A 27,252-nucleotide genomic window follows, 5' to 3' on the forward strand; every position below is an offset into this window, starting at 1 on the left:
GAAGCTCCCAGCTCTTGGTGGGTCCCAAGGACAGCTTCACAGAGCAGCCGATGCCATTTGAGCTGCACCTTGATTGATGAACAGGAACAGCAGGCAGAGGGTGGCAAGAAGTACATCCCATTGGGGGCTCAGTGACAGTGACAATCTTGTGGAGTGAGAGTAAGGAATGAGGGGGACAGGTCAGGAACATCAGGGTAGACCCATGGGTGGCACAGCCTTCCCCCCTCAACCTCTGGGGAGCTCTGGTGTCCAGGGGCTCCAGCTTTCCAGGGCATCTGCCCCTTGGGGCCACAGTGTTCTCAATGAGTGGTTCTTCATAGGATGGTCTTTCTGTTATTATTTGTGATCCCTTCTCCTAGTTAACTGTTCACAAAACAGAATGCTGACTGACCTTATGTGGGTGCTCAGAATATGGGGAGTCCATCCCCCCTTACCTGAGAACACTTCTCTAAGAAAGAGCAGTCTTTGGTCTTATGTCGTCTTTCTTCTGGAGTTGGGACCTAGTGAATAGATGAGGGAGATGATGCCCTCGATGCCCAGATGTCTGGGCCTGGCAGGGCAGGAGCTCTTGGAGCAGAAGGGCGGGCACTTCTCAACAGGGGACTCAGGGTCTGGGTGGACTGCAGCTGCCAGCAGGTGGGAAGGGTGGCTTGAGGGACATACCTGAAGGACTTGGCCCACCGGAGGAAGCTTCTGGTCTTGGTGATCTCCTGGGCCAATCTCCTTAAATCATCTCCTTCAAAGAGTGGCAACGGGGGGTCCTTGAACAGAGGAAATAAAGTTAAATTGTTAGGGGGAAAGGATGTCCTGAGCAAACGCCATACAGGCTTTGTGGACTCCACCCCCACTCCATCAAGACACTGGGAACTACAAATCCCATGATCCCCAAAGGGAAGGTTGCGAGGACCTGAGGGCGGAGTTAAGCACCTATGTTCTCTGTTTGGGTATTTAACCGGCCATGTGGCCAGGGATGGCTCTCTTGGCCATGCGGCACGCTCAGTTTTGCGCCAGCTCAGCGGGTCATTGGGATTCCAGGTCAGCGGAACAGGTAGGATGTATTTACAACCTTACCTCCCTCTTTTTCTCCCTGAGTTATTCATTTCCCCTTCCCTTGTAAATAAACCTTCAATCAACATTTGTGTGTGTGCAGTTTAGCATTCATAAGTGTCCTTTAAGCACACGGGTGGGGACCCACAGGCAGGCAACCCGTTTTATATCAAGGTTGCTCTGTAACAAAATGACTGAGTGGCACCTGAGATCTCAAGAGGAGAACTGTAGAGTTGACGAAGTGCAGCCTCTCACCCAGTGCAGGAAATCTGTGGGCTCAGCTTGCCTGTACCAAGGACAGGGGGAGCTTACCACTTGGTAAGGTGCTCATTTTGCAAATGGGACACTTCGAAATAAGATGTCTGAGATATATTCCCATAACTGCTCTGTGTGTAAAGTTCTTTATGTCTTTTATTTAAGATGCCCATAGTCAGCGTGAAGTGTGCTCCTGTCTCACTGTTATTCAGTCAAGTATCTAATCAATTCAACCCTTTCTGTAAAACGGAGCTTCACGGGCATGCTTTGTTCTGACATCAACCAGTGCAACTCCAGAGCCTAAACTTAAAGGTACAAGTTCTCACAATTAGCGGGAGAATCTAAGAAAGACACAAGCTAAGCTGTCCCTGTCCGGGGCAGCAGCCGCAATCCCACCCCACATCCAGAACCTGCTCCAAGAATCTGATTTCATAGGTAACTCAATGAGAACCTTCACGATAGCCTTTGTTTTCACGATATCCTGTGTTTAAGGACGGAGGTGAAAATTTGTTACTTTTACTTGCCCTGCGCCTTGTACAATTTGTCCTATTTGTCATCGAAAGAGTTACCTGAACAAAGGAGCCAAGACAAGAGTTCCATTTCAAAAACTATATCCTGCGACAGTGATCCTGGTGTCTGGGGCCATCCCCTGGGGGACCTGGCGCCCTGCACATTATAATGGACAGCACACACTCCCAAAAGGTGTATGTGCATGCTTGCGTGCGTGTGTGCATGAATTATCTAGCAAAGGAAGACAGACATGAAGGAGTGAAAGCAAAGAACAGAAAAGCCCAGGTGTCCGGCTCTCACCACCGGCTCTGACTTCAGGCCTACCCCTGAGCCAGCTTTTTGCACCTGCTCCGCAGCACAGTGCTGGCAGGTAGGGGTAACAGGTAATCTACCAGAGCAACAAACGCACACACAGTCGGCACCCAATGAATGTAAACTGCTCTATTATGAAATACCAACACCCCCAAGCCCTGCCTCTTCCCAGAGCTTGAAGAGAGTCAGCCTGAAAGGAGGCCAGCTGGGGACCACAATCCTTTTCTGTCCATACCCCCGTGTTTTAGGAGAGAAAGGAAGGAAAAGGCCTGGCCGGCTGACTTTATGGCGCCATGTCAACGGGCTGCCCAGGGAGCAGCCCGCCACCTACCCTTTCATCGACGAAGCCCTTGGTCAGCAGGCCGTGGATTTTGGAGAGCATGTCCTCACCAACAGGGCAGTGGTAGCGCCCCCCGGTGAGGGAGGCCAGGCTTCTCAGGAAGTTCACCTCTGCCCTGGGGGAGGAACAGAGGGCGGGGCCAGGCTGAGTGCTGGGCAGGGAGGTCCCCTTGAGGCCCCCTCCCCGGTCCCCTGCGCGGCCCGGGAGGCCACAGCTCGGCCCCTCCTGCCCACCTGCCTGCGCAGCTCAGAGATACGGTGTGCACCTTCACGTCTCTCTTCTCCGTGAGTCTTCCCACTTCACTGAGGATAAGGCTGCAGCTCGTGTCTGGCTTCCCGTCGGTCAGGAGGTACAGTCCTTCTACATCGTGGAAGCTGAAAGCTTTCTGCAAGGGCACCGGAGTGTGCGGGGCTTAGGAGCAGGGGCAACAGCAACTGCTTTGTGCCCCTGAGGTAAACGTATCCCATTGGATCCCAGACTTGTCCGTTAAGGAGGAGAGTTTTCCCTTCCAGCCTAGACAAACTGAGGAAAGTGCTGGAGTTCAGGAAAAAGAGCACAGCCCTTCCTGGCTGGTTAAGCCCAAGCAAGTCACTTACCCTCCAGCCTCTGCATCTTCATCTACAAAGCTAGAGTGACTGGGTTGTTGGGTGAAATATGGGAAATTTGAAAGTGCGCTGAGTAATTCTGAAGCGTCATGCCCCCACGGGACAGAGGGCCACGCTGTGTCTGCGCGGCTACCAGGCTGGGCTGGGGTGGGACTTGCCAGCAGGGCTTGCAGGACGGACGTGCTCCCCTGAGCATGCAGGTGGGTCACCCACTGCATGGCCTGGTGACACGCTTCCTCTGTGGTTTCCACCAGTGAGTCCCGCCAGGGCTGTAGGCCCTCCGCAAAGCTGAGCAGGTTAAAGCTGGGGATGGGTGAGGACAGTGGGAGGCAACAGACAGGTTAGAACACATTAGTCCTGGTGAGAGCTGATCACCACAGAGACCTGTCAGAGGTGAGCCCCGGGGCCCCAGGGAAGAGAGACCGCCTGAGAATGAGAAGGTGCACATAGAAGATTCTAGATGCAGGGCCTCCCCAGTGGCGCAGCGGTTGAGCGCTGGGCGTGAAGCTGCCCGCAGCCTCTGCAGCGCTGGTTCGATCCCTAACTACCGGTGAGGGTCCCACATGGCATGCAGACCTCTCCTCCCACGACTGCTGCTCCCCTCAGCAGTGTATTTCGTCAGTCTGCCTGTTCTGTTCCCCGCTCTGGCTCTGGTGAATCCTCTCACTCTCCTGCGCTTCTGACTATACCCAGTGCTTGTATAAATAAACAAATAAATCTTTAAAAAAAAAAAAAGAAGATTCTAGATGCAGACAGAACAGGTCGAAATGCTACCTCAGTCACTGACTGGTCATGTGATCTTGGGCAAATAATTTAACCTAAGTCCTAATATCTTTTCCTGGAAAATTGAGAGACTACCTCCTAGGGTCATTGGGAGGATTGAAAGAAATTGTGTATGTAAGTCGTGTTAATACAGAGAAAGGGCTTGATAAATGTTTATTCTTATTAATATTAGGGCAAGAATGAATCACAACCTGGACCAGAGTGCCCTGTGTCCCCCTCGGTGGTGAGAACAAACCCCCCGCCCCCTCCTCCACCAAGTTCAGCTGAAATCTACAATTCAAGGTCGCATGGCAGGTCTATGGATCGGCTTGCAGTTGACCCTGGGCCTGATGTGGACTTCTAAAAACTGCTTTATCTGCAGCAGAGCCGAGAACAGTGTTCTTTTTTGCACAAATAAGTTATTCAGAAAAGCATTTAGGAAATGTTCAGGCCCTCCAGAACCGTGAGGAGGCAGAGCCCTAGGCCAGGAAGCCCCAGGATCTAATCTACTCCTTTGACTCCCCCAGCCCCACCCAACTCCACCCCTTACCTGCTGCAGTGCTTCCGCAGCTGTTCCCAAATCAGCAGAATCAGCTCTGTCTTCACCTGCTGCAGGTGGGGGCCCATGGACCCTGATGTGTCCAGCACAATGCACACTTTGCTCTCCAATATGGTGCCAAACAGACGGCGACTGCCTGCTCAGAGGAGGGTGGGACAGAGGCAGGGAAGCATGAGGGTCCCTCCTGCTGGGGCTTTTCCTCAACGTGGCTATCAAATACCAAATACGGGGAGATGGTTCTTGTCATGGTGTTGGAGGAGTCGATTGTCCCAGGGCAGAGCCCGTCAGTGGTCGGGGCTTGGGGAGACTAGAGCTCCAGCTGTGGCTAAGCCTGTGATGATTTGTACAGCAATTATAATCTCCCTGGGCTGGAGTTTCGTCAGCTCTAAAGATAAGAGATCACACTAAATAGTGTCACTGTCTTGATTGAGTCTGGAAAGGATATTAGAGAGCTTAGAGTCCTTCAACTGGCCAGGAGATCAAGTGTGTGTCCCCCTGTGCCTGACGCGGTGATAAACACAATGGCAAAGGAGAGAGAGGACATCTGTCCTCACAGAGCTTACCAATGGGCTAGGAAGACAGATGGTAACCGAGTTACAGCTCTGCTGAGGGTTATGACATGTGTCATGGGGGAGATTCTGAATTAGCTGGATGTGAGGTGGGGAACAGACACGCTATACCTGAAGAACGAGCAGCAGCCACCCAAGGAAAGAGGGAACAGCTTTGACAAGGCTCTGAGAGGAGGAGAAGAACCTGGCCTGCTTGGGGGAATTAAAGACACTGAAATGGAGAGACTCCCAGGAAGAGGGAACGAGATCAAGCTGGAAAGACTATGAAAGGATTTGGGATTTATCCCAAGGGAAAACGGAGAGGACCAGAGACTTGCAGTGATGGGAGCAACATTCACACCCACGTCCTTTTATCCGTGCTTGATCCCGGCTGCTGCTAAACCCGGCCCTTCTGGCTCCGCAAGGCTACACAGAGTTAGCACAGTATGATGAGCTATGAATATTAATAAAGGGACTCGCAACTAAAATTGGCCAGGAAGGCCTGTAGAGGGCGCTCTCACACAGTAGCACACCCCATCATTTGTAGGCACTTGCCTTCCTCTGGATGCCTCAGCAGGAAGGCGCATACCTGGCCCCTCTGAACAGGAAGGCGTCTGCCTGCTGCCCCAAAGGCAGGCCCCTCCCGCCCAGCAACATCTCTACCAATGAGGACTGCCACAGGCCTGCCAATGAGCACCCGCTTCCCCTCCCACTCTCCCTGTCTCCCACTTTCCCCTAGAACAGCCCCTCCCCACTCTCCCCTACACCCTGGATTTACCTGCCATCAGTCAGAGCCTACATTTCCCAAATTGCCATTCCTCTCACTGTTCCAAACAAACTCATTTCTGCTAGTGAAATAACTGGCTGCTTTGATTTAAAGTGAGAAGGAACACTTTCTATGATGTGCCATCATACTTGAACTTGGGGGGCCTCACTGGAGGCAGTAGTGGAAAAACCCCTGCAACATGGAACGTGACTTGGGAATGCAGGGAGCACACCTTGGCTTGTCACCTATGCCTGCAGCGTGCAGCCCCCCCCCCCCAGGGGCTTTGGACAGTGGCCCTCATTCCTGTACCCCAGAGCCTGTGGACTGTTTATGCCATAGTCTACTGCAGAGAACTGGATCTAACCAGATCCAATGCCCAGGAACCCAGTGGTCCAACAGAGAGCTCCATAAAAGCTCCCTCTCTCCTTCTTCCTCCTATTTTTCCAGGGTCCCTCCAGGTCCCAAAGCCCAAACACCCTCCCCCCAAGTTGGAGCTCTCTGCTTAGCCCCTGGGACTTAATGCTCTAGACCTTTCCATCAACCCCAGCCCTCCCTCCCACGGGATGTGAGTCATCCCTGTGGACCAGTTCTATTGCTCCCCAAAATACTAAGTGGAGCCCTTGAAGGTGAGCCTCTCAGTCACAGGCAGGAGGACGAGGCCTGGAAGATGACCCTGCAGGGCAACCCTGGACAGGAGCTCTCCCTCTGGTGCTCTTTGACCCCTGTTCTGCCTCCTTGTTGTCCAACATCTTGCCTGGCCTCTGAACCCAGAAGGCCTGTTGCGCATGGATGACCTTCTTGGCTTCCTCTCTGCCCTGAGAGTTTGTGAATGTCTGGCCTGGAAGTTCCGACCCTGGGCACCCTGGGGCTGACCTTCCATCCCCCCTTGTCCTCTGCTGGCTCACCAGACAACAGCCACTGCAGCCGCTGGACATAACGTCTCATCACCTTCTCCAGGCACGTGATGTAAGCTTCCATTTCCCTGGGCGTCCACTGCACGTGCTTCACTACACCCTGGAGGACGGTGTGCGAAGGCAAAACTTCCCTTGTTAGCTATCTCTTCGTATCCCCGGCACCCCTAAAACACTTTCACTCATTGCGGTTCATGATTTCCAAAACATCTGTGAGGCATACAATCTTGTAGGTGTGAAAATGTTTTTCTTTTATCGACTACTGGATTTATGGTCTAGGAAGGAGCGTGGGAATCGAGATGATGGTTTAGTGGCAGACATAGTCGCTATGATTTTAAAAAATGTAGTATGTCTAAATTTTAAAATCGAGAACGCTTAATGGAAGGATGGGCGCCCCACGCATTTCAAACTAAAGGATGACCTTGGACGGACAGTGGCGCAGCAGGATAAAATTATCATAAACCTCTTCTGGTGGCTGATTTTGAATTTCGTAGCTATTTTTAGCTTTCTGATTTTCCCTAATGTTGAATAAAAGGCAACGAGAGAAAAGAGGATTCGATTTTCATTTTGGGACTAACTTTTGAACTAACTTTACTTGCTCCCGTGTCAGAGCGATGAAAAAACGACTAGCCCCAAACTAGAAAATAAAGAGCCCCTTCACCCTGTATCATCATCACTGTCCCCCACCATCCTCCAGAACTGGCAGAAGACCAGAGTCTCCCCTGGGTTTTTTTTTTTTTTTTGGTGACTACTTTGTTCTCACCAGTGGTTTCTAATTCTCATGCCAATGGGCCTTTCTAACTCTGGAATGCGGCGTCAGCCATGACATTCCTTTTTCCAATGGGATTCTGAACCTTCTGGTTCTTGAGCTGTCCCCATTTGGGGGTGGGGTTCTTAAAAGGAAGAATAGAAGCCACATGCACACATTCACATTCTCCCCTGCACTCTGCCATGTGTGACAAAGAAGCAGCAAGAGTTAGGGAAGAGAGAAAAAAACAATAACAAAACCCACGGCTTACATTGATCTCTATGCTGGGCCAGACACTGCAGTATTTGGTTGGTGCTGACCTCTGGCCTGAGTTTTGATGGGTGCAATTGGGGCCGATGTATCTGGAGATCCCCAGCTTCAGTTTCTTTAGTCCATATTTTGCTATCCACTTTAGAATAAAGGAAAAAACTATTATTTTGGGTAACTGAATGCTTATCTCACTCATGGATGAAAACCTCATGCTTGAAATCTGTTCATGTTGGTAATGTGGGTTCCTAGGTTCGTACTAAGAACACCCATCACATGTGGATTCCTTCCCTGGGGAGAGATGCACAAGAAGGGCAGGAAACAGAGAACCACATTCATTGAGTACCTGCCAATCCCCAGTCTTGTGGACAGTGTCACCCCCCCAATATTCATTTCAACCCCTCCCACAAAATTTGAGTGGAAAGCCCTGATTGGTCTAAAGTTCAGATTCTAAACCAATTGGGATAATCTCAGTCTCCTTGTCATGATGACAAGAAGGTACAAGAAAAGGCAGGCTCATAGCCTCTGGTACTGGCCCGACAGACGCAAGCTCAGGTGCTCCTGAATGGCTTTGGGAAGAAAGATATTCTAACTTCTAGATATGAGCTTCTGGAGATGCCTCTATCGCTTGCAACCAAAAGCATCTGACACCAAAAAGTACATTAAGCAAAATGTACTTCTATTATTCATCAATCCCAAGAGATGGTATAATTGCCTTCATTTTACAAACAAAGGTATTGAGAGTGAGTGTAGATAAGTGACTTGCCCATGGTCACCAAGCTAGGAAGCTTCACCTGGATTTGGAACCTCAGCCTATTGAACCCACATTAGGTGGTCATTCTGAATAGGTTTGTCCTCACTTCCAAATAGGCCCACTCTCCTAGAGTGACATATAATGGGACAGATAATGGTTGGTGGAAGGAATTGGTGGCTTTTGCTGGTTGCACACAACTTCATACCTCTTGACTTGAGCAGATCGTGTCTTTTTTGGGCAACTCAACAGAAGAGCTAGTTCTTCTTATGCGCCTTCCTTGAGGGTACCTCTTGTACACTGACCCTGGGAGAGACAGAGCAAGGTTACCTTGTGCACCCTCTACCGCGCCCTTTTCTAGTTAATTTCTCTACCAATCAAGTCAAGGAATTGGAAAATTCCTTAGATGCAACCAGTTGCATCTGAGTGGCTGTTAGGTAGATCAGGGGAAGGGTCTTGAAATCTCCCTTCTCACATATCAATGAGCTGCTCCTGCGACAGGCACCATGTCAGAGCCATCAGTCAGGCTGCCTGAGAAGGCGTCTCCACTCCCTTCCAATCAGCTGGGAGATGAAAACATTGGCCCTAGTGGCTGGAGTGGGAAGTACCATGCTCAGGAATCTCCAGAGATTTTCAGTGTTGATTCTAGTTCTCTCACCCTGTCAAGAATTTGCATGTCCCGTTCCCTGGACTGGGAGAGTTGAGTGGTTTGAAGCTAAGCCTACCTGGAGGCACTGCTGCCTGTGTCCTGGGACAGTTGGAGGGTGTCCCTCCCACAGGGCCTGCTGACTTTACAGTTCCATAGGACCAAGGGCAGTCAGACATTTGTGCAGCTTCCAACTTACCCACATTATTCCCTGTCTCTGTATAAAACAGGGAGAGAGATGTCTTTGCTTCCCTGGATTTGTTCTTCCTCCTCTGTCCTGCAGTCCCTCCTTTCTCTGACTGGGCAGCAACTAGAGGACATTGGCCAGTTGACCGGAGTAAATGCTCTCTGTGCCATCTCACTTGTCCCCACAGACCCCCAGTTTGCAGATGAGGCAAGTGGGACTGAGTGTCAGTTAGAAGGAGAGTGAAGACTCCACAGGGGTCTTGCGAATCCAGAGCCCCACTGGGAACCATTCTGCTATGTCTTTGTCGTTAATAAGATACACGATCTTAGATTTTCTAAGGAAAAAGCACTTTCATAAAAATATGCATGCCTGGTCATAGTCAATAAAACGGGAATTAATAAATTAACTCACAAAGGACTGATTGTTGTAAGCTTTAAAGCAACTATTTTAGCAGAAGGGCCAACAGTAGTTATATCATTATTGTTCCATGCCTCCCCCCGCCCCTGGCCTGACCCCGGTCACGGCTTACCTGGAGGGGTGTCTGCTTTGCCGCTGACTGGACGCCATGCCAAGCCCTTCGAGGGGGTGCACTTCTCTCTGTCAGGGTCATCTTTCATGCTCTAGAAAAGAGGCAGTCTTTCCCATCAGTGGCCTGTTATCTGTGGTGGGCTGGACCCTGGTCACCCCAGCCTCAACCTATCAATTAGGAGCCCTTGAGGGGAGGGGCCAAAGGAAGGGCCTCAGATATGTTTGCTCCTCTCCTGCAGCAGATTCAGAGGAGGCTGGATTTTGACGTGAAATATGTATATGTGTGTGTGAAAGAGAGAGTGTGTGGTACAAAAGAGAAGTCATGCTAGAGCAGCTATGGGGATTTGCCAGAACTTTCTTCATCAGTTACCCAACACTCTTCCTGCTGGGTTGGGGTTTCTGGGACACTGGCATGACAAGTAACCATCAAGGTGACTTCTGTGCCCCATTGGGCACCTCAGCTTTGAGTTAGGATTTCCTCCATTACTGGGCACAGCTGGAATGTGGTGATAGTTACACAGGGTCACCCTGGACTGGACTGAGGAGAACTCTGGATGAGCTGCCATTCCAGGCCACCCCACCCACCAAGCCCTGGTTTCAGGAGGCTGCTAGAAGCCGTGGCAAGATCTATGCCCCCTACACTGAATCAGCTCAGGCCCAAGAGGCAGATCCAGGATGGCAGAGTGTCACCCCAGAATTTGGGCAGGCAGGAGAGGGCAATGTTCTGGGCTGACTCCTAAAACTTGGTTCTTTGAATGAGGGCAGTGGCTGTGTGGAATCTTCTGGAAATATGGCCCACTGGATAGGAGTAAGTCACTCAAAAAAATGTGCTGTGTTCACAGGATCTGTCAGAGTAAAATGTTGAAGGGCTCACAGATCTTATTGCCTCTTCTAGTCACAAGGACAGTGGAGTCTGGAACCTTCCCCCAGTCACACCTCTAGAGGCCCCTCCTCATTTCTGAGGTGGGGGCTCTGTCACACAGAGCAGGCCATGATGGGGTAGGCCCCTTGCAGGCAAAGCCCATCCTCGCTGCTCCCAGGTGCCTGCTAAGCCTCGGGCAGCAGCAGCAAAAGCCGGATAGACATCCCTCTCCTCTAAGGCCTCAGCCCCAAGAGACCCTCCGGGTTAAGGCCTCCTGCCCTACAGCCACTGTGAGTGCCACTCCGTGGAGTCCTTAATATACACTGGGTGCAAAGTGGGGCCAGCTGGGCAGGGCCACAGGTGGGTGCAGGACACAGTACAGGAGCCCCAGAGCTGAGAAGCAGGTCTCCTAGGCCACCCGCAGGACACTCATCACTGAGGAGCCTGGCCCCATCCCTGCTGGCCGTGGTGCCCGGGGGCCTGGCCTTGGCCATTTCAAGAATAAGGAAAGCCAGAGACACGGTGGAAACAAAATTCTGTGCGTGTTATCAGGGAGGGGAATCAAACCACTCTGGTCACCGAGGGGGCTGTGGGCTTGGGAGGATGGGCTCTCTTGGGCTGATTTCTTTGCTTGAGTATCTTCAGCGTTTCTTTCTGGATGGTTGCACTTCCCAGTTCTTTTCCAGACTGGTTCTTCAGAGAGGACACTAGTAAGGCACACTGCAGTGGGGATCAGGAGGGTTAGCACAGCCAGCCGTGGTGTGCCTCCCAGCAGGGTGTGCATGCACACACCACACACACACACACACCAGGAAAGACTGGGTCTGCTGGGGCCCCTGGACTCTTCTTTCTGTCCCTAGAATACCTCCCAGGTCGGGTCAATGCCTCCTTAAACGTACACATGTCCATTCCCTCATTTCCGTTTTCATGCTCCTAGTGGCCACCCGGCAGCACTGATACAGAACCAGTAGGGTCACTTGGCCCGCACAGGATGTACCTTCTGGGAGTAGTTGAGAGCCTTTTCCAGCTCAGATGTGACAGCGCTGATGTCATCGCTTTCGAAAATGCCTGGAAACAGAAGCATTGTGAGCGTGGGGGAGGGGCGTGGGTGCCGGCCAGCGTCCCTGTAGGCAGACAGGAGGGCGTAGGGAAGTGATCCGAGCCGGAGGGGTCTCACTGGGCTGAGATGACCACACTGTCCACCGGTGGGGGGGACGGGCAGGTACAGTGAGGTCTCCAGCAGCAAGGTGTGGGCCTAGAACACAGTGCTCAGGTAGCAAATCAAGAGCTCTCACCACGGGGAGGGCAGGCTAGGACCAAAGGTCCTGCTGTTCCGGGGAACACGCAGACCCACTTGGTATTATTTAGTGGCCAATGACTGTGAATGTTGGTGACTCATTTGACAGGAATGGGAGTGGGATAACTAAGAAGACAGACTCTGAAGCTGGCCTGCAACTCCCGTCCACCACCTACTGCCAACAGGCTTTGGGCCTCTTGTCTTAGCTCCCCTGTTTGTAAAAAGGGGGTAATAATAACCTACTCATGGATTTATTGTGAAGAATGAGTCATAATACATGTCAATGCTTAGAACCATGTGTGGCACCTAATAGCTCCTCTGTAAGTATCTGCTTGTATTAGTAACAACCCCCACAAGAGCTTAGATGTTTATGCACAGCATTTTTCATGGGCAGAGCTGGGGAGGAGGGCTCCAGAGTTCCAGCTGCAGGACACCCCTAGCTCAAAGGTCCTTGTCCCTGGGGCCCTCCCTTCATCTGCTGATCAGGGATTGGAATGCACTTGTCCTTAGCCTCCATCTGTCTCATATGACTGTCATGATTTTGCCTTATCTGCATATCATTATTTATTGAATATTTATTTTTATTCAATTTACTTAAAAGTAGACATGTATTTTAAAAATTGAGAACAAGTGACATATAACATTATATAAGTTTCAGATATACAACATCATGTTTTGACATTTGTATATCTTGTGGAATCAGCACCACAATGTCTAATTAATGTCCTGAAAAGTATATTAAAAAAGAAAATTTATGTCACTGCTGACAATGGAGAGTTAGCATTTAAAAAATTGAAATGCTAAACGAGCATGTAACTACTTAGGGGAGGAAAAATATTTTCCTCTACCCTCTTAGATTCTCCAGCTGAGGCTTTGAAAATTAAACTGAGAAAGGACAGATTAGTAAGAGAAAAGCAAATAGATTTATTAATACAGGCAGCTGTGGGAGAGACTCAGCGTGAGTATCTAGACAGGCATGTAATTACTATTTTTTAATGTTTATTTTATTTATATCTATATATTTAATTTTTTTGCATAGAAAAATTGGAGTATAGGCAGAAGTGTGAGGGGTGAGAGGACTTACTAGAGACAGAGCAGGGAGCAGAACAGGAGGATTGACTGAAATACACTGCTGAGGGGAGCAGCGGGTGAGACAGGAGAGGTCTGCTGTGCCATGTAGGTTAGCTCCCTGGCCAGGGATCAAACTCAGGCCACAGCAGTGATAGCGCTGAGACTTAACCCCTAGGCCACCAGGGAAGCCCCCTGGATTGGCATGTTAGAACTCTGAGCATAAATGGCATTTTAACAAAGAACAATACATTTGTAGAGAAGTAATAAGACAAAAAATGTTATTAGGGAAGGTAAATACATGAAGGACTTAATGGGAGATAAGGGTGGTCTTAGTAGGGTTTGTTATGTAAATATCCCTCATTGCTTGACTGATAACAGTCCAGAGTTGTCTCTTCTGATTAAGAATCATCTCTCTCTCCCAGGCATAGGAGAGGAGGCACCCTTACAAAAGAAAATCTATGCCCTGCTTTTAGGCAAATAGGGGTGGGTGGGGAGCAAGGGGACAGAGAATTCTTGGCTTTTGCTGTTTCTCAGTTGTCTTCAGTTTCAAAGTAATCCTTACGCCAAAGCGGCATATTTCGGGGTAGCATATCCTGATCCCCAACAACTATCTCCATAAAAATAGCGCTGTACCATGTTCAATGCACAGCTCTTGCCAACCACCTGCTGTGAACACCACCTTCTGGAAAAGACTGAACTAGTAGACTTTTGGGTCCCTTCCAGCTCTGACTTTCTAAAAAAATATTTTTAAGTACTTTTATTTTTCTTTCTTTTCTACTTTAAAAAATGGTGGTAAGGCCTCCCTCGTGGTGCAACAGGTTGAGCACAGCGATGTGAGGCTGTCTGCAGCCTCTGCAGCTCGGGTTCGATTCCCGGCCCACCAGGGAGATTCCCACATGGCACATCAGACCTCTCCTGTCCCGCCCGCTGCTCCCCTTGTAACAGGGTGGTCCCCAGGAAAGGGGGAGGTTCCCTTTCCCACCCAAGGGAGGGTGGAGCTGAGCAGGGAGAGGAGAAGCTGCAGAAGAGACTGAGGAAGGAAGCAGGATGGAGCCAGGAGACCTGGAGGAGGCGCATGGAGCCTAGAGACATGTGAAGAAACTGTGCTTGCCTTTTGGTTGTGGACTGGGTGACACAGATGTGGGTGAGACCCAAGGGGAGGTGACAATGGCAGCTTTTATTTTGATGTTGATTTTGCTCTTTTCCTTCCGGGCTTGTCTGGTTGTTTCTGACCCTTTTCTGTGGGTCCCCACTGGAAGATGCTTTAGACTTGTGGCAGGCTTTGGGGCCTTGTTCTGGGCCAATCCCATATGACTTTTACCCATATGGACTTTTACCCACGAGGGGACGTTTTTACCCACAAGGGGACGGGTAACTTTGGGTGCTTCATTTAGAAACTAGACTCTTTGCCTTTCCTGTATTGTTTCCTAGTTTTATTAAAGTTCCTTCCCATTAAAGTCTCCTATGTTTTGTGTTGATGCAGCGGATGGCAGAACCCATTTAGAATAGGCAGTTTTGCGGGGTTTGGGCTGCCCCTCTCCCTGCCCTATAACACCCTCAGCAGTGTATTTCGGTCGTCTGCCTGTTCTGTTCTCCACTCTGTCTCTGGTGAATCCTCTCACCCTCCTGTGCCTCTGGCCTATACCACAGCTCTTGTATAAAAATAAATAAATCTTTAAAAAAAAATGGTGGTAAGTATACAAACCACAACGTCGACCATTTTAATCATTTTTGAAGTGGTCAGCCCTGTGGCATGAAGTCCATTCACACTGTTGCGCGGCCATCACCACCACCCATCTCCAAAGCAGTAGTGATTTTCATGCACCGCTTTTCTGGAATAATCTCTGCACAGGGGGACATGTCAGTACTGAGACTACCGACTGGAACAAAAAGAAGGAGGAGGGCCTGGCCAACGTACCTGTGTCTCCAAACCAGTGGAAGCGGCCACCAGCAGTCTGGGTGACCTCCCTGTAGGCGGCAGCCGTGTCGGCGCGGCTGGCATAGCAGGCGGGCAGCATGGTGTCCATCTGTGGCTCACCCACGTAGAAGAGACATACGTTCAGCTGGAGGTCACAGCCCTCGCAGGCCTCAGCCACGTAGGCGCTGATCGTGGGCTGTGAGGGGAGAGAGGGCAGGGAGGACCCACAGGTGAAGGTGCTCAGCTGCAGGTCACGGGACAGTTCAGCCTCATCACCTTTCTTGAGGACTCACCTTGCACTTGGTCTAGTACTTGGCACTGAGGCCAGAAAGAATGAGCCTGGCCAGTCTCTCCTTGACTCTTAATAGGGTCTGATGGATGGGTCTGATGGATGCGACCCAGGGCCCTGTGGCATCAAGCGTGACTATCGCCCAGATATCTCTTGGGAATTTGTTAGAAGTGCAGACTCTCGGGGAACCCCTGGGGCCCCCAACTTGGAATCAGGATCTGCATTTTCACAATGGCCTTGGTGATCTGCACATTCGTTCGAGACACTCTGCAAACTCATTCTGGAGAGGCCAGTGGCCACATGTACCTGGGGGAGGGGTGGGGTCCCAAAAGGTCTACTCACCATGTCCTGGTCGGGGATGCCCCCCGTGAACAGGTAGATGCCCTGAGACTGGTGTTTGTCTTTGTCCTTGAAGTCCACTTCCACTGCCTTCCGCAGGGCGCCGAGGACGTTCCTGCTGCCGTGACACCGCAGGGTCAGGGCCCACCTGGAGGCAGGGAGACCCGAGCTGAGGGAGGCTGTGGTGAGGCCCCGGAGGGGGTGCAGGGGGTGGGAAGCAGTTGTTTTCCCACTCATGCCCTTGTGTGTCGGGGGCAGGGATTCTAGAGAACTACTTCCTGGTGGGCAGGGGAGCAGAGAAGATGGCACCACAGAGCAGCCTCAGACTAGGGAGGCCGCCTTTGTTGCCACCTACCGCCAGGCACTTTGTAAGCTGCTGTGGTTCACGGCAACCAGCTCCGGGCTCCAACTTTCAATTGTGCTTCCAAACCTTGGAGAAGGAGAGAGGCTTGTTCTGAGGCAGGATACATGCGCTACCTCTTTGGCCTCGCCAAGCTGGTAAGGGGGGCAACATTTTGATTACCACCCATGTTAGGAAGGCACAGGCCACACCATCACCAGCACTAGGCATTGCCAATCTTTTCAATATTTGCCACACTGAATTGCAAACAAATGTTGTCATATCCATGAGCTCTAGGCCCTGATTGAACGATTCCTCATTCTGTTAGGGGGAAAAGGATGTCCCAAAGCTAATTCCATACAGGCTTTGTGGACTCCACCCCCACCCCAGGTCAAAGTCAAAGACACTGGGAACTCCACATCCCATCCCCAGCAAAGGGAAGGTGGCTGGGACCTGAGGGTGGGGTTAAGCAGCCAGGTGGATATAAAAGGCAGACACGTGGGCTTTGGAGGATTCCCCCCCATTTTTGGCTCTCCGCCAGCTCGCGTCCGGCCAGCTCTGAGAGTGACTTTGGGTTTCCAGGTCGGGCGGATCGGGTAGGACGCATTAAAGACTTTATTTCCCTATTTTCTCCCTGAGTTGTACATTTTCCTTATTTCCTTTTCTCTTGTAAATAAACCTTTTATTAACCTTTTGTGTGTGTCTGTAGTAGAGTATTCATAAGTCCCTTTAAAGCGCGTGGGTGAGGACCCACAGCCAGGAACCCGTTTAATATCGGGGTTGCTCTATAACAATTCTTCCTCTTCCTTCTCTGCCTCTGCAGGACCTAACTGTTTCTTCCCAAGCCCCTCCCCCACCCCGACCTCCCAGCACCATTTCCCTCCAGCTGTCCTCTCCTGAGTTCCTTCGGTGGTGGTTTGCTTCCTCAGCCCACCCCCCCAAGGTCATTGCCTCCCAAGTTCTGTCTGGGTGGTCTTCCCACACCCTTTCTCATCTCCACAGGTGAGACTCACACCCTCTCTGTTTTCAGCCACATAGTGGAAATGTCAGTGGCTCACGAACTCTGACTTGCGGGCTAGAACCCTTCACTGGAGCTCCAGAGTCCATCTCTTAAGAATCTCAAACTCTACACATTTAAAACCATCTTCCACCTCCAAGATCTGCCCCACCTGGCACACCTGCTCTTCAGCAGCCCCTCAGGCCGACAGTCCTCCACCGCATCCTGCAGTTTCTGACCCAGCACTTGTCACACAAATCCCTTGCTTGCATCCCTATGGCCTTCACGCAAGCCCATCTCAGGAAGTCCAGCCAGATATTTCCCTCCTGGTTACACCCCTTCAATTCATCCTTCACATTCTTGCTTAAAATTTCAGGAAGCAACTCTTGATTCAAAGCCAGAGCTGCCAGATCGGGCACTTCTCTGCCTACAGTGTCCCTCTCTACAGCTGCCAGGCAAGCGGACCTCATCCCAGAAATCCAAGCTTGTGTTTTTTTGTTTTTTTTTTTAACCTTGCTTAACATCCTTCCATGCCCTGTAGTTAAAAGCTTCTGAGCGAGGCTTATAGAAATCCTCCACCCTTTTATTTTTGGTCATGTACAATCTCCCTCTCTCACCCCAAGTCTACAATGAACTGAAGTTCTGTCATACCTCACATACCTCTCACCTCTGTACCTTTGCTCGTGCTGTTCCTTGTACCTGGAATGCCCTTCCTCCCTGATGGTCCGCCATCCCCATGTGCTAAGAAACTCCTACTCATTTGTTAAGACCCAGCCAAGGGTCACTTCCTCTACAGCGATTGCCAGACCTCACTCTATAGGATAGACCAATCTGAGGGACTGACCCCTGAAGTCCCAATCCTGTCCTATCTCTATAGAAAACTCTTCTGTCTTGACAGGCCGGGCTCCCAGCACCAAGCCATATGTCCCTTGAGGGCAGGTATTACGTGCATTCCTGTCCACACCCCTAGTGCCTACAACAGTGCCTGGCACGTGGCCACTTTCAATAAAAGTTTGTTGAATGAGTGAAAATATTGTCTCAAATGGTTCCCTAAACCCCTTTTTTTCTATGGAATTTTTTAGTATAAACTTAGGTTCTAGGATCGGCTAATATATAATATTAACTGCTGACTTACTAGGTTTAGAACACTTCCCATTTGATATGGGATTATGCCAAAATGTATACTCAAGTGGGTTCCTCCTTCTTCTTCCCTGTCATTAAAATGGTATGCAGCTAAAAGAGTATATAACTGCACTTAAATTATATATAACTATACATTTAAATTACATATAATTATATATGATGATATATATCTAAGTTATAAATAGTTACCTACATTCTACCTAGTTCAAACATACAGTTATGTATAAAATTTAAATTTACAGGTAAATAGAATTTATATATAAAATATTTATATTTTAAAATCTGAAATGCAAAATATATATTTAAAATGTTTTTCTGTTTTAAATTTATATATAAAACATATGTAACTTAAGTCTATATTGTGGTTACAGATGATAGGTTTATGTTTGATTTAAATATATATAGTTATATATAATTTTATAGATGCACGTTCTTTAATTACATATAGGTATATGTAATTAAAATTTTTCATTGGAATCCTAAATGTTTGAGATATTGTGGCTTGCAAGACTAGCTGGGAATGAAGGCTGGGGCATGCCTGGGGACCTTCTTTTTCTCTTCTGTGTTTATCAGTTGGGAAGCCAAATGGGTCAAAGGGCTGAGTTACTTTATCCTGGATGATCAAGCAGTGTGTTTGGGGGCGGCTGATCACCCTCGCCCCAGGGGGACCTTCCGGCAACCATTTAATTATTCAATGCCCCAAACAAGATCATTCAGAGCAGATAAAACGATGGCCCCCTCGGCTGCCGGGTGTCTAGAACATCTTGTCGACCAGCTGCCTGCCAGAAGCCTTGGCCCAGCCATCACCTCCAAACACGCACGACCTCCCCTCGCCGCCCCCCGCGGGTATCATACGCGATGATGTTGAAACAGTCCTTGTTGGACAACTGCTCCTCCAGCAGCAGTCGCAGCGAGTGTTGGATATGAATAATGTACATGGAATTTGTCGCAGAGATATCGAGCAGTATAATCACCCTATAAAGAAACACAAGCTTTAAGAGGCGAACCAAATCTCTCAGATAATGTTTATTTTGTTCCATTTTACTCTTTAAAGTATTTTCCAGGGAAATTTTGCATGCCAAATTCAAAGCTTGTCCAAACCTCCTTTGTGGTTTGAGGTCAGCAGAGGTTGGTTTACAACAGTAGACTGAGGGGGTTGGGAACCCTCTGGCCCAGGAGGCCCTATGATGGTGTGGGTGGCTTAAGGGACAGGGGCTGCGCATAATGATTTCCACACACTGCCAAGTTTTAAAGCACCAGCAGTCACTATTACTGTAGGTGGGGGTCTCTGAAGGGAAAACAGAAATAAGGTAAGTCAGATGGAGAATTAGGCATATCTGGGCCTCTGGGGAAATTTTTGGATCCTTTTGACTCTTCTCTTTGTTGTAAGCTCTTTAGCCCTATTTGGCCTTTTTTCACTAGTTCAGGTTTTATCTTCCCATCTCTTCCCTCTTTTCTCATTTTGAGATGATGAGTAGCAAAAGAAAATCAACTGAATTTAGAGTCAGAAGACCTGAGTTCAAGTCTTCCTTCCTGTGTGACCTTAGGCAAGTCACAAAGCCTCTCTGATCCTTGATATATCCAATTCTAAACCATTGATAAGAAGACTCCTCACAGGGTTGTACTGAAAATTATGTGATATAATAGTGCAATACTTTGTAAGTGGCAATACATCAAAAACAGGTGTGCAATGTTAGAATGGCTGTGACAGCTACCTATTTTTTTTTCCCTACTTAGTATCTCTTACCTCTTCTGGCAATAGCATCCTGATTTTTCCTTTGGGAAACATTTGTGCTTCTATCAGTCCATTTAAGTTGGGTGGAACTGGCTACCCCTCAAGCTTTAAGAGTGGGTTTTTGGCCCTAGACAATCAGAGCTTGCCAGAGTGAACAGTTCATGGATGGGCCCATGCCCTAGGGGTGGTAAGCCAGTAGAAAGTAAGTTGGGGGCTTCTGGTGGCTATCTTGCCACCTGCATGGGGAATTCTGCCTAAAAACAAAACCAACAGAGATGAGAGCACTGCTGAGAGGTGGAGATAGATTCCCTGGCATGCATGAGCTCCTGGATCGAACTATGCCTGAAGACAGCTATAAAATCTATTCTGGAATTTTCAGCTACTTTAACCAAACTTCCCTGATTTGTTTTTAAGCCAATTTGCATTTAGTCTCAGTTGCTTCTTAGCAACAGAAAGAACCCTGAGCAACACCAAGTGATACTATTGATGTTGATGATGGTGGTCCCTTTTTCCTCTAAGGGTTCTGCTGAGTAATTGCTGATCCTTAATCTAAGTGATGGCTTCTGATGCCACCCCCAGGGAATTCATGAGTTGCTGATGAGCAGATGATAAGTGCTGTGTCACAAAACAGACCCATGAAGGACAAGAGCACTTCTCTGGGGAAGGTACCTTTTCTCACAGACGGTGCCCCAGATTCTTCTGCTGGCCAAGGACAGCCACTCAATCCGCCTCTCATACATCTGCATAACTCTGTTGAGCTGTTTCTGCAAACCCATGGGCCACACCATTAAGTGATAGTACAGTAGATAATTGACTAAGGGGCCCAAGGGGGAGGGGTGTACTCCAATTGGACTTCTGGGAATGATGCGTCAAAGGCATGGTTATCCAGGCAACATAAACATTCCCTAAATCATGGATGAGTTTGCCACAAGACCAGGAAGGGAAGAGACAAAGTATTTCATTGCATCAAATGGGGTAATTCTTTCCCCAAAGGATTAGACACTTGCTTGAGGCATCTAGGTCTCTACCTGGGGAGGGTATGAGAAAGTTCCAGAAGGGGCTGTGGTGGGGCGGTCTCTGATTATAGAAGGGGGATGAGTCAGGTGCTTTCCTCCCGCCCCCTTCCTGTACCCCATATTCTGATTGATTACCCCCCACCTCCCCGGCTGACCTGGTACTCATAGAGGAAAGGTACATCCACATGAATATTTTTCAAGGTCCCATCGTGCCATTCAAACTGTACCATCGCCTTCTGCACTCAGGTGTGGCCAGGAGGGGGAGCAGGTGAGCAGAAGCAAAAGTGGGGAAAACGGTGAAGTTTAAAATCCTGGGCACCGTGCATGAGAGGGTAGTAACTCTGAACACATGTGGGGTCAGATCATTGCCCTCCCCACCCCCAGGTCATCCCCTTGTCTGGAGCTGTCAGCAGAGGGCCTTCAGGACAGTGGTCCCCCAAGTGACCATGCTTGACGGCAATCTGGGGTGCCTTCTTGGAAGGCTCTTTTGAATATCAGAGCCCTTATGACGGGGAGGGTTGGAGATTTTGGTGACAGCAGAGTTCAAGACCTTAGAACATACTGGCCATGGGTTCTTAGGTTAGGGAATCCAGACAGGTCCTCAGGGGCACTCTGGAAATTGATTTCATTCATCGTGTTCTTTCATCTTTAACCCAGGGCTGTTTCTAGGCATTCATCACACACTGAATCACCCGCCCTCACGGCATCTCCCTTCCCTTGCGCCCTGCCACCTTTCACTTTGCTATTCACCCACCGTCCTTCTGTAACAGGGTGGTCCCCAGGAAAGGGGGAGGTTCGGGTTTGGGCTGCCCCTCTCCCTGTCCTATAACACTTCCTTCCATTTCTCCGGCCTTCCTTCTAGGTTTAATTTTAGTTTTCATCCTTCCATCTTTTTTTTGATTCGACCTTGTCATCCATCCGTCCATCCCCTCCCCCTCCCATCTGTTCACACTTCCCTCCAGCCACCCTTTATCTGCTCCTTTATCATCGCTCTGTCCCTCACCCGCCACCTCCTTCCACCCTCTCAGCTTCCAGTAAACACTCATTGACCCGCGCTTGAACTGGATATTGGGGATACAGTTGACGAGACGTTTTTCTTTTAAAGGTCCAGTGAGGACACGGAGAGCGAGCATGTCCTGAGCAGGGTAGACTGCCGCAGCGGGGGTGACTATCTGCTGAATTTCCCTTTGGCCCCATCTCTCAAGTTTCATGTTCAAATCTTTGGAAAACAGCAGTTAGAGTAGATGGGATGAGAGAGAGTTCTAGAGCCCCTGCTCCTGGGGCGCTGCCTAAGGCTTCTTTCTGGAACATTTAAAAGGGAAACACCACAGGGAACTTCCCTGCAGAGGACAGAGAGAGCCCTGCATTTGGATTACCTCGTGGATTGTTGATGACACCGTTTTCTGGAGAATAGGCACAAATTCTTCCACGGGAGAGAATGCGTTGGGTGCCAGAACCTGATAAAGGTTTAATTTCTTGGCTGTAAAAATAAATAGTGGGATTTAAGGCCCTATTCGATGCTCTAGAGGTTCATGCCTTTGAGTCCTGGACCTCCCGTCTCTGGGGGTGTACCTCTGAGGCCATTGAGCTTTAGCCATTCTGCAGAAGTCTTGTCCAAGCTTGGGAACTCGATGGTGAGGGGAGCCTCATGTTTTGGGAGTTTAGGCAAAAGACTTGTGATTGGCCCTTTTGCAAACGGTGTGCAAATCTAAATTAAATTAGAAACGCTCATTACATAATCGTATTTTAGAGCTGAATCCTCAGACTCCCCGCACCCACTCAGTCCCCCATGAAACATCTTAAGTAGTTACCTGGTAAATTAAAGGCAGTTCTGTCTTTTCCTCCCACCAGCCTCATCCCCTTCTCTGGAGAGTTCTGGAATTTCCAGGGGGAAAAGGGAGGTGTCCCCAGTAACTCCAGTCCTCTTTCACTTGTCCATCCTCCTGCCCCTGCCCCACCATGACCAGTAAGGCCAGCACACTGACTCCAAGATGACAGGGCCCCTCCTGGAGTTCAAAACACGGGGCTTCGGGGAAACTAAAAAGTAACTCCTACCCCAAATCATTTAGGGAGCCCCGATCTAGCCCAGCCTCCCCTTGTGCACATTTCCAAACTGAAAACTTGTGATTCTGAGAGTTTAATTACACTGTTTATGTAGGAATAACTTAGGACAGCAATCCCCAAACTTAGGACGTTTGAGAACCACTTTTGGGAATGTTGCTATATCTGGGCACCTCTGCGCAATAATTTACTTAATATTTAAAAAAAAAATCAAACATGCAACATTAGTACTTTTAAATTGTAATTTGATTTACTTTGGAAATTGGGCTCCATTTTCTGTACTTCATTTCAAAAAGATCTATTCTATCACGATCAGTTAGTTTTCAATACAGAGCCCCTAAAGACTATTAATCCTTGTGTTGGCTTATAATCACCTTGCAAATTGCAAGTAGCACAAAATGAAATGCATTTCATTTTGGGACGCTCTTGGTAAAGTTTTGGTATCAGATAGACCTGAGTTGAATTCAAACTCTGTTGTTTTCTGTCTCAGTGATCTTGGGCAAATTATTTAACCTCTTAAATTCAGTTTCCTCATCTATAAAATGGGGGTAATAACATTGTCAGATTGTCATTGTAAAGAAAAATAAGGCATTTAGGGAATGAAGCATGGATCCTATAATGAGTGTTTATTATAAAATGCACAATATAGTGACTTCAAAGTTACTAAGAGTAGATCTTAATCATTCTCAGCACAAAAAAGAAATGATAATTATGTGCTTAGGATGTAGCTTAATTGTCATGTCTATAAATGTATCAAACCAATACCATGCACACTTCAAACTTACACAATGTTATATGTCAATTATATCTCCGTTTAAAAAGACTGCAAAGAGTATATGAATCATCACACTACTATCAATTACTGCTATTATTTAAAGATATTGTAGTCAGTAGAGGAGAGGAGCTTAGCTAAAGCTTAAGATCTTAGTCTGTAGGTACCATTTCTTTTAATACATCCAAACAGGCCAAAATTTGGGGTGCTTCCCCTCCCTATCTTCTTTTTTTAAAAGATTTATTTTATTTATGCATACAAAAGCTGGGGTGTAAGCCAGAGGTGTGGGGGGTGAGAGGATTCACCAGAGACAGAGTGGGGAGCAGAACAGGCAGACTGATGAAATACACTGCTGAGGGGAGCAGCGGGCAAGTCAGGAGAGGTCTGTGCCATGTGGGTAGCTCCCTGGCAGGGGATCGACCTCATGCTACGGTGGCTGTGGATAGCCTCATAGTGCTGAGACTTAACCCCTTGAGGGTGGCCCCCACCCCTATCTTGTTAGTGATGCTATGATGCAATGTAGGGAGCCCATGTGTTCTAAACCACAAGTAGCTTTCATGGAGCTGGGGCCATAGCTGGCTGAGATACTCTACTGGTGTTAAACTGACCAAGTCACCAAGCAGGGAGGTTTGCCCTGAGCGAGGTGAGGTGCTGGGTGGGAAAGACCCCCTTCAAGACAGTCTGCTCCACATGGTAGAGGTTTTCATCACTCTCTAAATTGAGGGGAGGGAGAGGTACAGCAGTAGGCGGAAGTTGTGGCAGGAGCCTACTGGCCTTTCTCTGAAATAAGATTTTCAATGAGATCCACCAAGATCCTTCGGGCACAGTAAGGGCCGTGCCTAGCCCAGACAGTAGAATTTGGGGTACAGTGGAGGGTGGGGCTTTGCCTGGTTATACACTCAGGATGTGGGGCAGGGTGGGGGTGGGGACTCTGCAGCAGTCTGAGAGACAGATGAGAAAGGAGACTGGATGGTGGCCAGATGAGTGCCAGTGGGAGAAGTTTCCAGAATCTTTGCTCACACCACCTACCTCCTTCATGATGCTGGTTAGTTCCTTACAGGGGCTGCTGTGGTTCAGGGCTTGGATGTGGCCCATGATGCTCTGGGCCTCCTGGATTTCTGCCAGCAGCTCTTCCACCTCTTGGCTGGTAAAGGTCTGGGGATGGTGGAAGCAATCAGCCACCCAGAAGTCACTCAGCTACCGGAGTGGCTCAGACCACTCCAGAAAGAGGAGTATTATTCAAAAATAGAAAGGAGTGAAGTTCTGATACATGCTGCAACAGAGATGAACCTTGAAAATGATATGCCAACTGAGAGAACACAGATGTGAAAGGTGTGATTGCATTTACATGAAATATCCAAATAGGTAAATCCAAAGACAGACTATATATTGGTGGTTTCCCAGGGTTGCAGGGTGAGGATGGGTAGGGAGGTGGGGGAATACGGAATTATAGTTTATGGGTACAGAGTTTCCTTTTGGGGTGATAAAACTGTTTCAGAACAAGATAAAGGAAGTGGTTGCATATTATGAATATACTAAACACCATTGACTTGTTCACTTTAAAGTGGTTAGTTTTATGTGACTTTCACCTCAATTTAAAAAAAGTAAAGAAATCACAGCAAAAAGTCCAGATTTCTGGTTCTTCTTGAAAAATTGGAAGACCTGGCAATCCTGGGATCCCATTCCAACAGAGTAATGCTCAGCTAGAGCTAAGCAAAGGTGCCTCTTCAGATGGGATATACTCTATAGTTCACCACAGTCCCCACCACTCTCTTTTGCCTTCCCATTGGAGTCAGTTGAAGTTTTTTGGCCATCCTTACATTGTTGTTTTGTTCAGGTTAAAGAAGATGATGGAATTTGCTGTATTCGTATCGCTATCAAAAGCAGAAAATAATAGATAAACCAGGAGGTTTTTGGATAAAATATTTTTTAAACCAGTCCGTTTCATTCATTTACTGCACCTTCTTAGGCCCTGTGGCCTGTGGCCTCTGTGAACAGAGTCTGGGCAGTGGGTAACAAAAGAGGCCGATGACCAAGGAAAATGTTGCCTGACCTCTGTGCTCTGGTGTGAAATGTTAGACTTTGTGGCTCCTAGAGATACTTGGGAGAAGCAAATACTCATTTACTTATGGACATTAGTAGTTAGCAGGCAAGACACAGCCTTGAGAATCTAACAGTCTCAGACCCATTTGCCAAAGGGACCTGCAGGCAGGCTCTTTCACTGACACCTCCATTGTGGATGTGGGGTGCGTGGTATTATTATTAAGGACACTAATAGATGGGCAGGTACAGAACTGATTACACACTGGAACTGATTGCTGCAGGGACCTGGCAGCAGGCAGCAGGGGTCTAGCTGCAAACCCCACTTTGGTGGGAGCAGAAGTGGTGTGGAACCCCTGTTGATGGTGACAGGATTGAGATTCAGGATTTTTCCCCACCAGGCTTTCAAAAGCCTCACAAGCATATAACCAAGTCATCATGACACGCTGACCCAAGGATCTCTCCGTGTCTCTGTCCTTTCCACATATTCATTTAAACTTGATTTTGCTTGTTGCTTTTGTGGGGCAATACATAGCACTATCTGTCCTGGGCCAGATGCCCAGGAACCTTGGGGGCAGCAGCGAGGGGGAGGCAGCAAGGGGCTGGTTGGAGAGGGGTTTACCTCTGTCTCTGGGCTGTAGCAGTGGTAGGAGCCCCCAACAGCTTTGGCCAGGTTCTTCAGGACTGCCTGTGGGGATGTGACAGGGTTGGCCCTCACGAGGGTGCACTGATTCCCTAACCAGCTTCCTCCTCATGTCTAACGCTTCCCATCTAACCGGATGGGAACAAGGAGCACTAAGTCTAAGGAGAGTCGTGTTCTGATCCGCAGCTTGGGAGCTAATCCAAGCAATGGGCCTCCAAGGCTGGTCTTGCTCACCATGGCTGACCCAAGGGAAGGTCTGGGGGACCTCAGGGGCTTACCAGGGGCACCTGACTGTCACATTTGTAGGTGATGAGGTGGATGAGGAGACCCCTTCCTAAGATGCACTGCTGGATGTAGTCAGACAGGATTTCACAAGGCTGATCTGGGCTGGGGAGAAGAAAGATGGAGGGAGAGAAGGGGTCGCCTCAGGTCAAGTCACTTGGAGGATGCTCCAGAGCCAAGTGGGAAGCCCCAGGGACCATCTGACCGTCCGTCTGCGCCCTGGGCCACCTGTCGAAGAGGCAGGGCTGCGAGCACTGGGGCAGGCCCCCGCCCAGCATCGTGATGCTGCCCTCTCTGCTGCTTGATGGTCTTTTCACAACAGTGACTGGGCCCCTGGGCCCCCTTGGGGTCCTGTTGCCAGCTCAGGAGAGGAGGCCTACCAGCTTCCCAATATGGTCACCAGAGAATCCAGCCCCTTCACAGGGAAGGTTTTCTTCAGGGCTTGGAGCAGGTTGCTGCCTCTGCCGGGCTGCAGGCTCTTCACCCACAGTCTGAGTTCCTGGAGCCTGAGGGCAACAATGAACAACAGTCACCGTACCCTCCAGCCAGGTGCCAGGCCCGGGACAGACAGTAACTCACTTAAACCTGCCCATAATCCTTTGAGGTGGATACCTTTCTTCCAGTTTTGGAGATGAGGAAGCTGAGGCTCGGAGTCAGGGCTTGCCCAAGTGCTGCAGCAAACACCGGGCAACAGTGAGATTTCAA

At 49.1% G+C, this 27,252-nt stretch overlaps 1 protein-coding gene across 1 annotated transcript in view; it reads right to left on the reverse strand.

Annotated features, from left to right (window-relative positions):
• Nucleotides 1-471: 471 nt before the first annotated feature.
• Nucleotides 472-27,252, reverse strand: part of VWA3A (von Willebrand factor A domain containing 3A) — a gene marked incomplete at both ends in the record, with an annotated part of 42,646 nt that continues 15,865 nt past the window's right edge. Inside the window, 25 exons of the mRNA XM_084250217.1 lie at nucleotides 472-550; nucleotides 664-761; nucleotides 2,456-2,579; nucleotides 2,698-2,845; nucleotides 3,224-3,372; nucleotides 4,382-4,526; nucleotides 6,610-6,718; nucleotides 7,635-7,772; nucleotides 8,590-8,687; nucleotides 9,227-9,337; nucleotides 9,744-9,834; nucleotides 11,172-11,324; nucleotides 11,602-11,672; nucleotides 14,891-15,086; nucleotides 15,522-15,666; nucleotides 15,874-15,948; nucleotides 18,854-18,973; nucleotides 20,403-20,497; nucleotides 20,905-20,985; nucleotides 22,126-22,229; nucleotides 22,322-22,457; nucleotides 24,612-24,737; nucleotides 26,245-26,310; nucleotides 26,544-26,652; nucleotides 26,928-27,053. Coding sequence (XP_084106343.1) covers nucleotides 472-550; nucleotides 664-761; nucleotides 2,456-2,579; nucleotides 2,698-2,845; nucleotides 3,224-3,372; nucleotides 4,382-4,526; nucleotides 6,610-6,718; nucleotides 7,635-7,772; nucleotides 8,590-8,687; nucleotides 9,227-9,337; nucleotides 9,744-9,834; nucleotides 11,172-11,324; nucleotides 11,602-11,672; nucleotides 14,891-15,086; nucleotides 15,522-15,666; nucleotides 15,874-15,948; nucleotides 18,854-18,973; nucleotides 20,403-20,497; nucleotides 20,905-20,985; nucleotides 22,126-22,229; nucleotides 22,322-22,457; nucleotides 24,612-24,737; nucleotides 26,245-26,310; nucleotides 26,544-26,652; nucleotides 26,928-27,053 — 2,893 coding nt within the window. The remainder of the gene's footprint in view (nucleotides 551-663; nucleotides 762-2,455; nucleotides 2,580-2,697; nucleotides 2,846-3,223; nucleotides 3,373-4,381; nucleotides 4,527-6,609; nucleotides 6,719-7,634; nucleotides 7,773-8,589; nucleotides 8,688-9,226; nucleotides 9,338-9,743; nucleotides 9,835-11,171; nucleotides 11,325-11,601; nucleotides 11,673-14,890; nucleotides 15,087-15,521; nucleotides 15,667-15,873; nucleotides 15,949-18,853; nucleotides 18,974-20,402; nucleotides 20,498-20,904; nucleotides 20,986-22,125; nucleotides 22,230-22,321; nucleotides 22,458-24,611; nucleotides 24,738-26,244; nucleotides 26,311-26,543; nucleotides 26,653-26,927; nucleotides 27,054-27,252) is intronic.

The sequence above is a fragment of the Talpa europaea genome, assembly GCF_964194135.1.
Source record: "Talpa europaea genome assembly, chromosome: 12".
Taxonomy (NCBI): domain Eukaryota; kingdom Metazoa; phylum Chordata; class Mammalia; order Eulipotyphla; family Talpidae; genus Talpa; species Talpa europaea.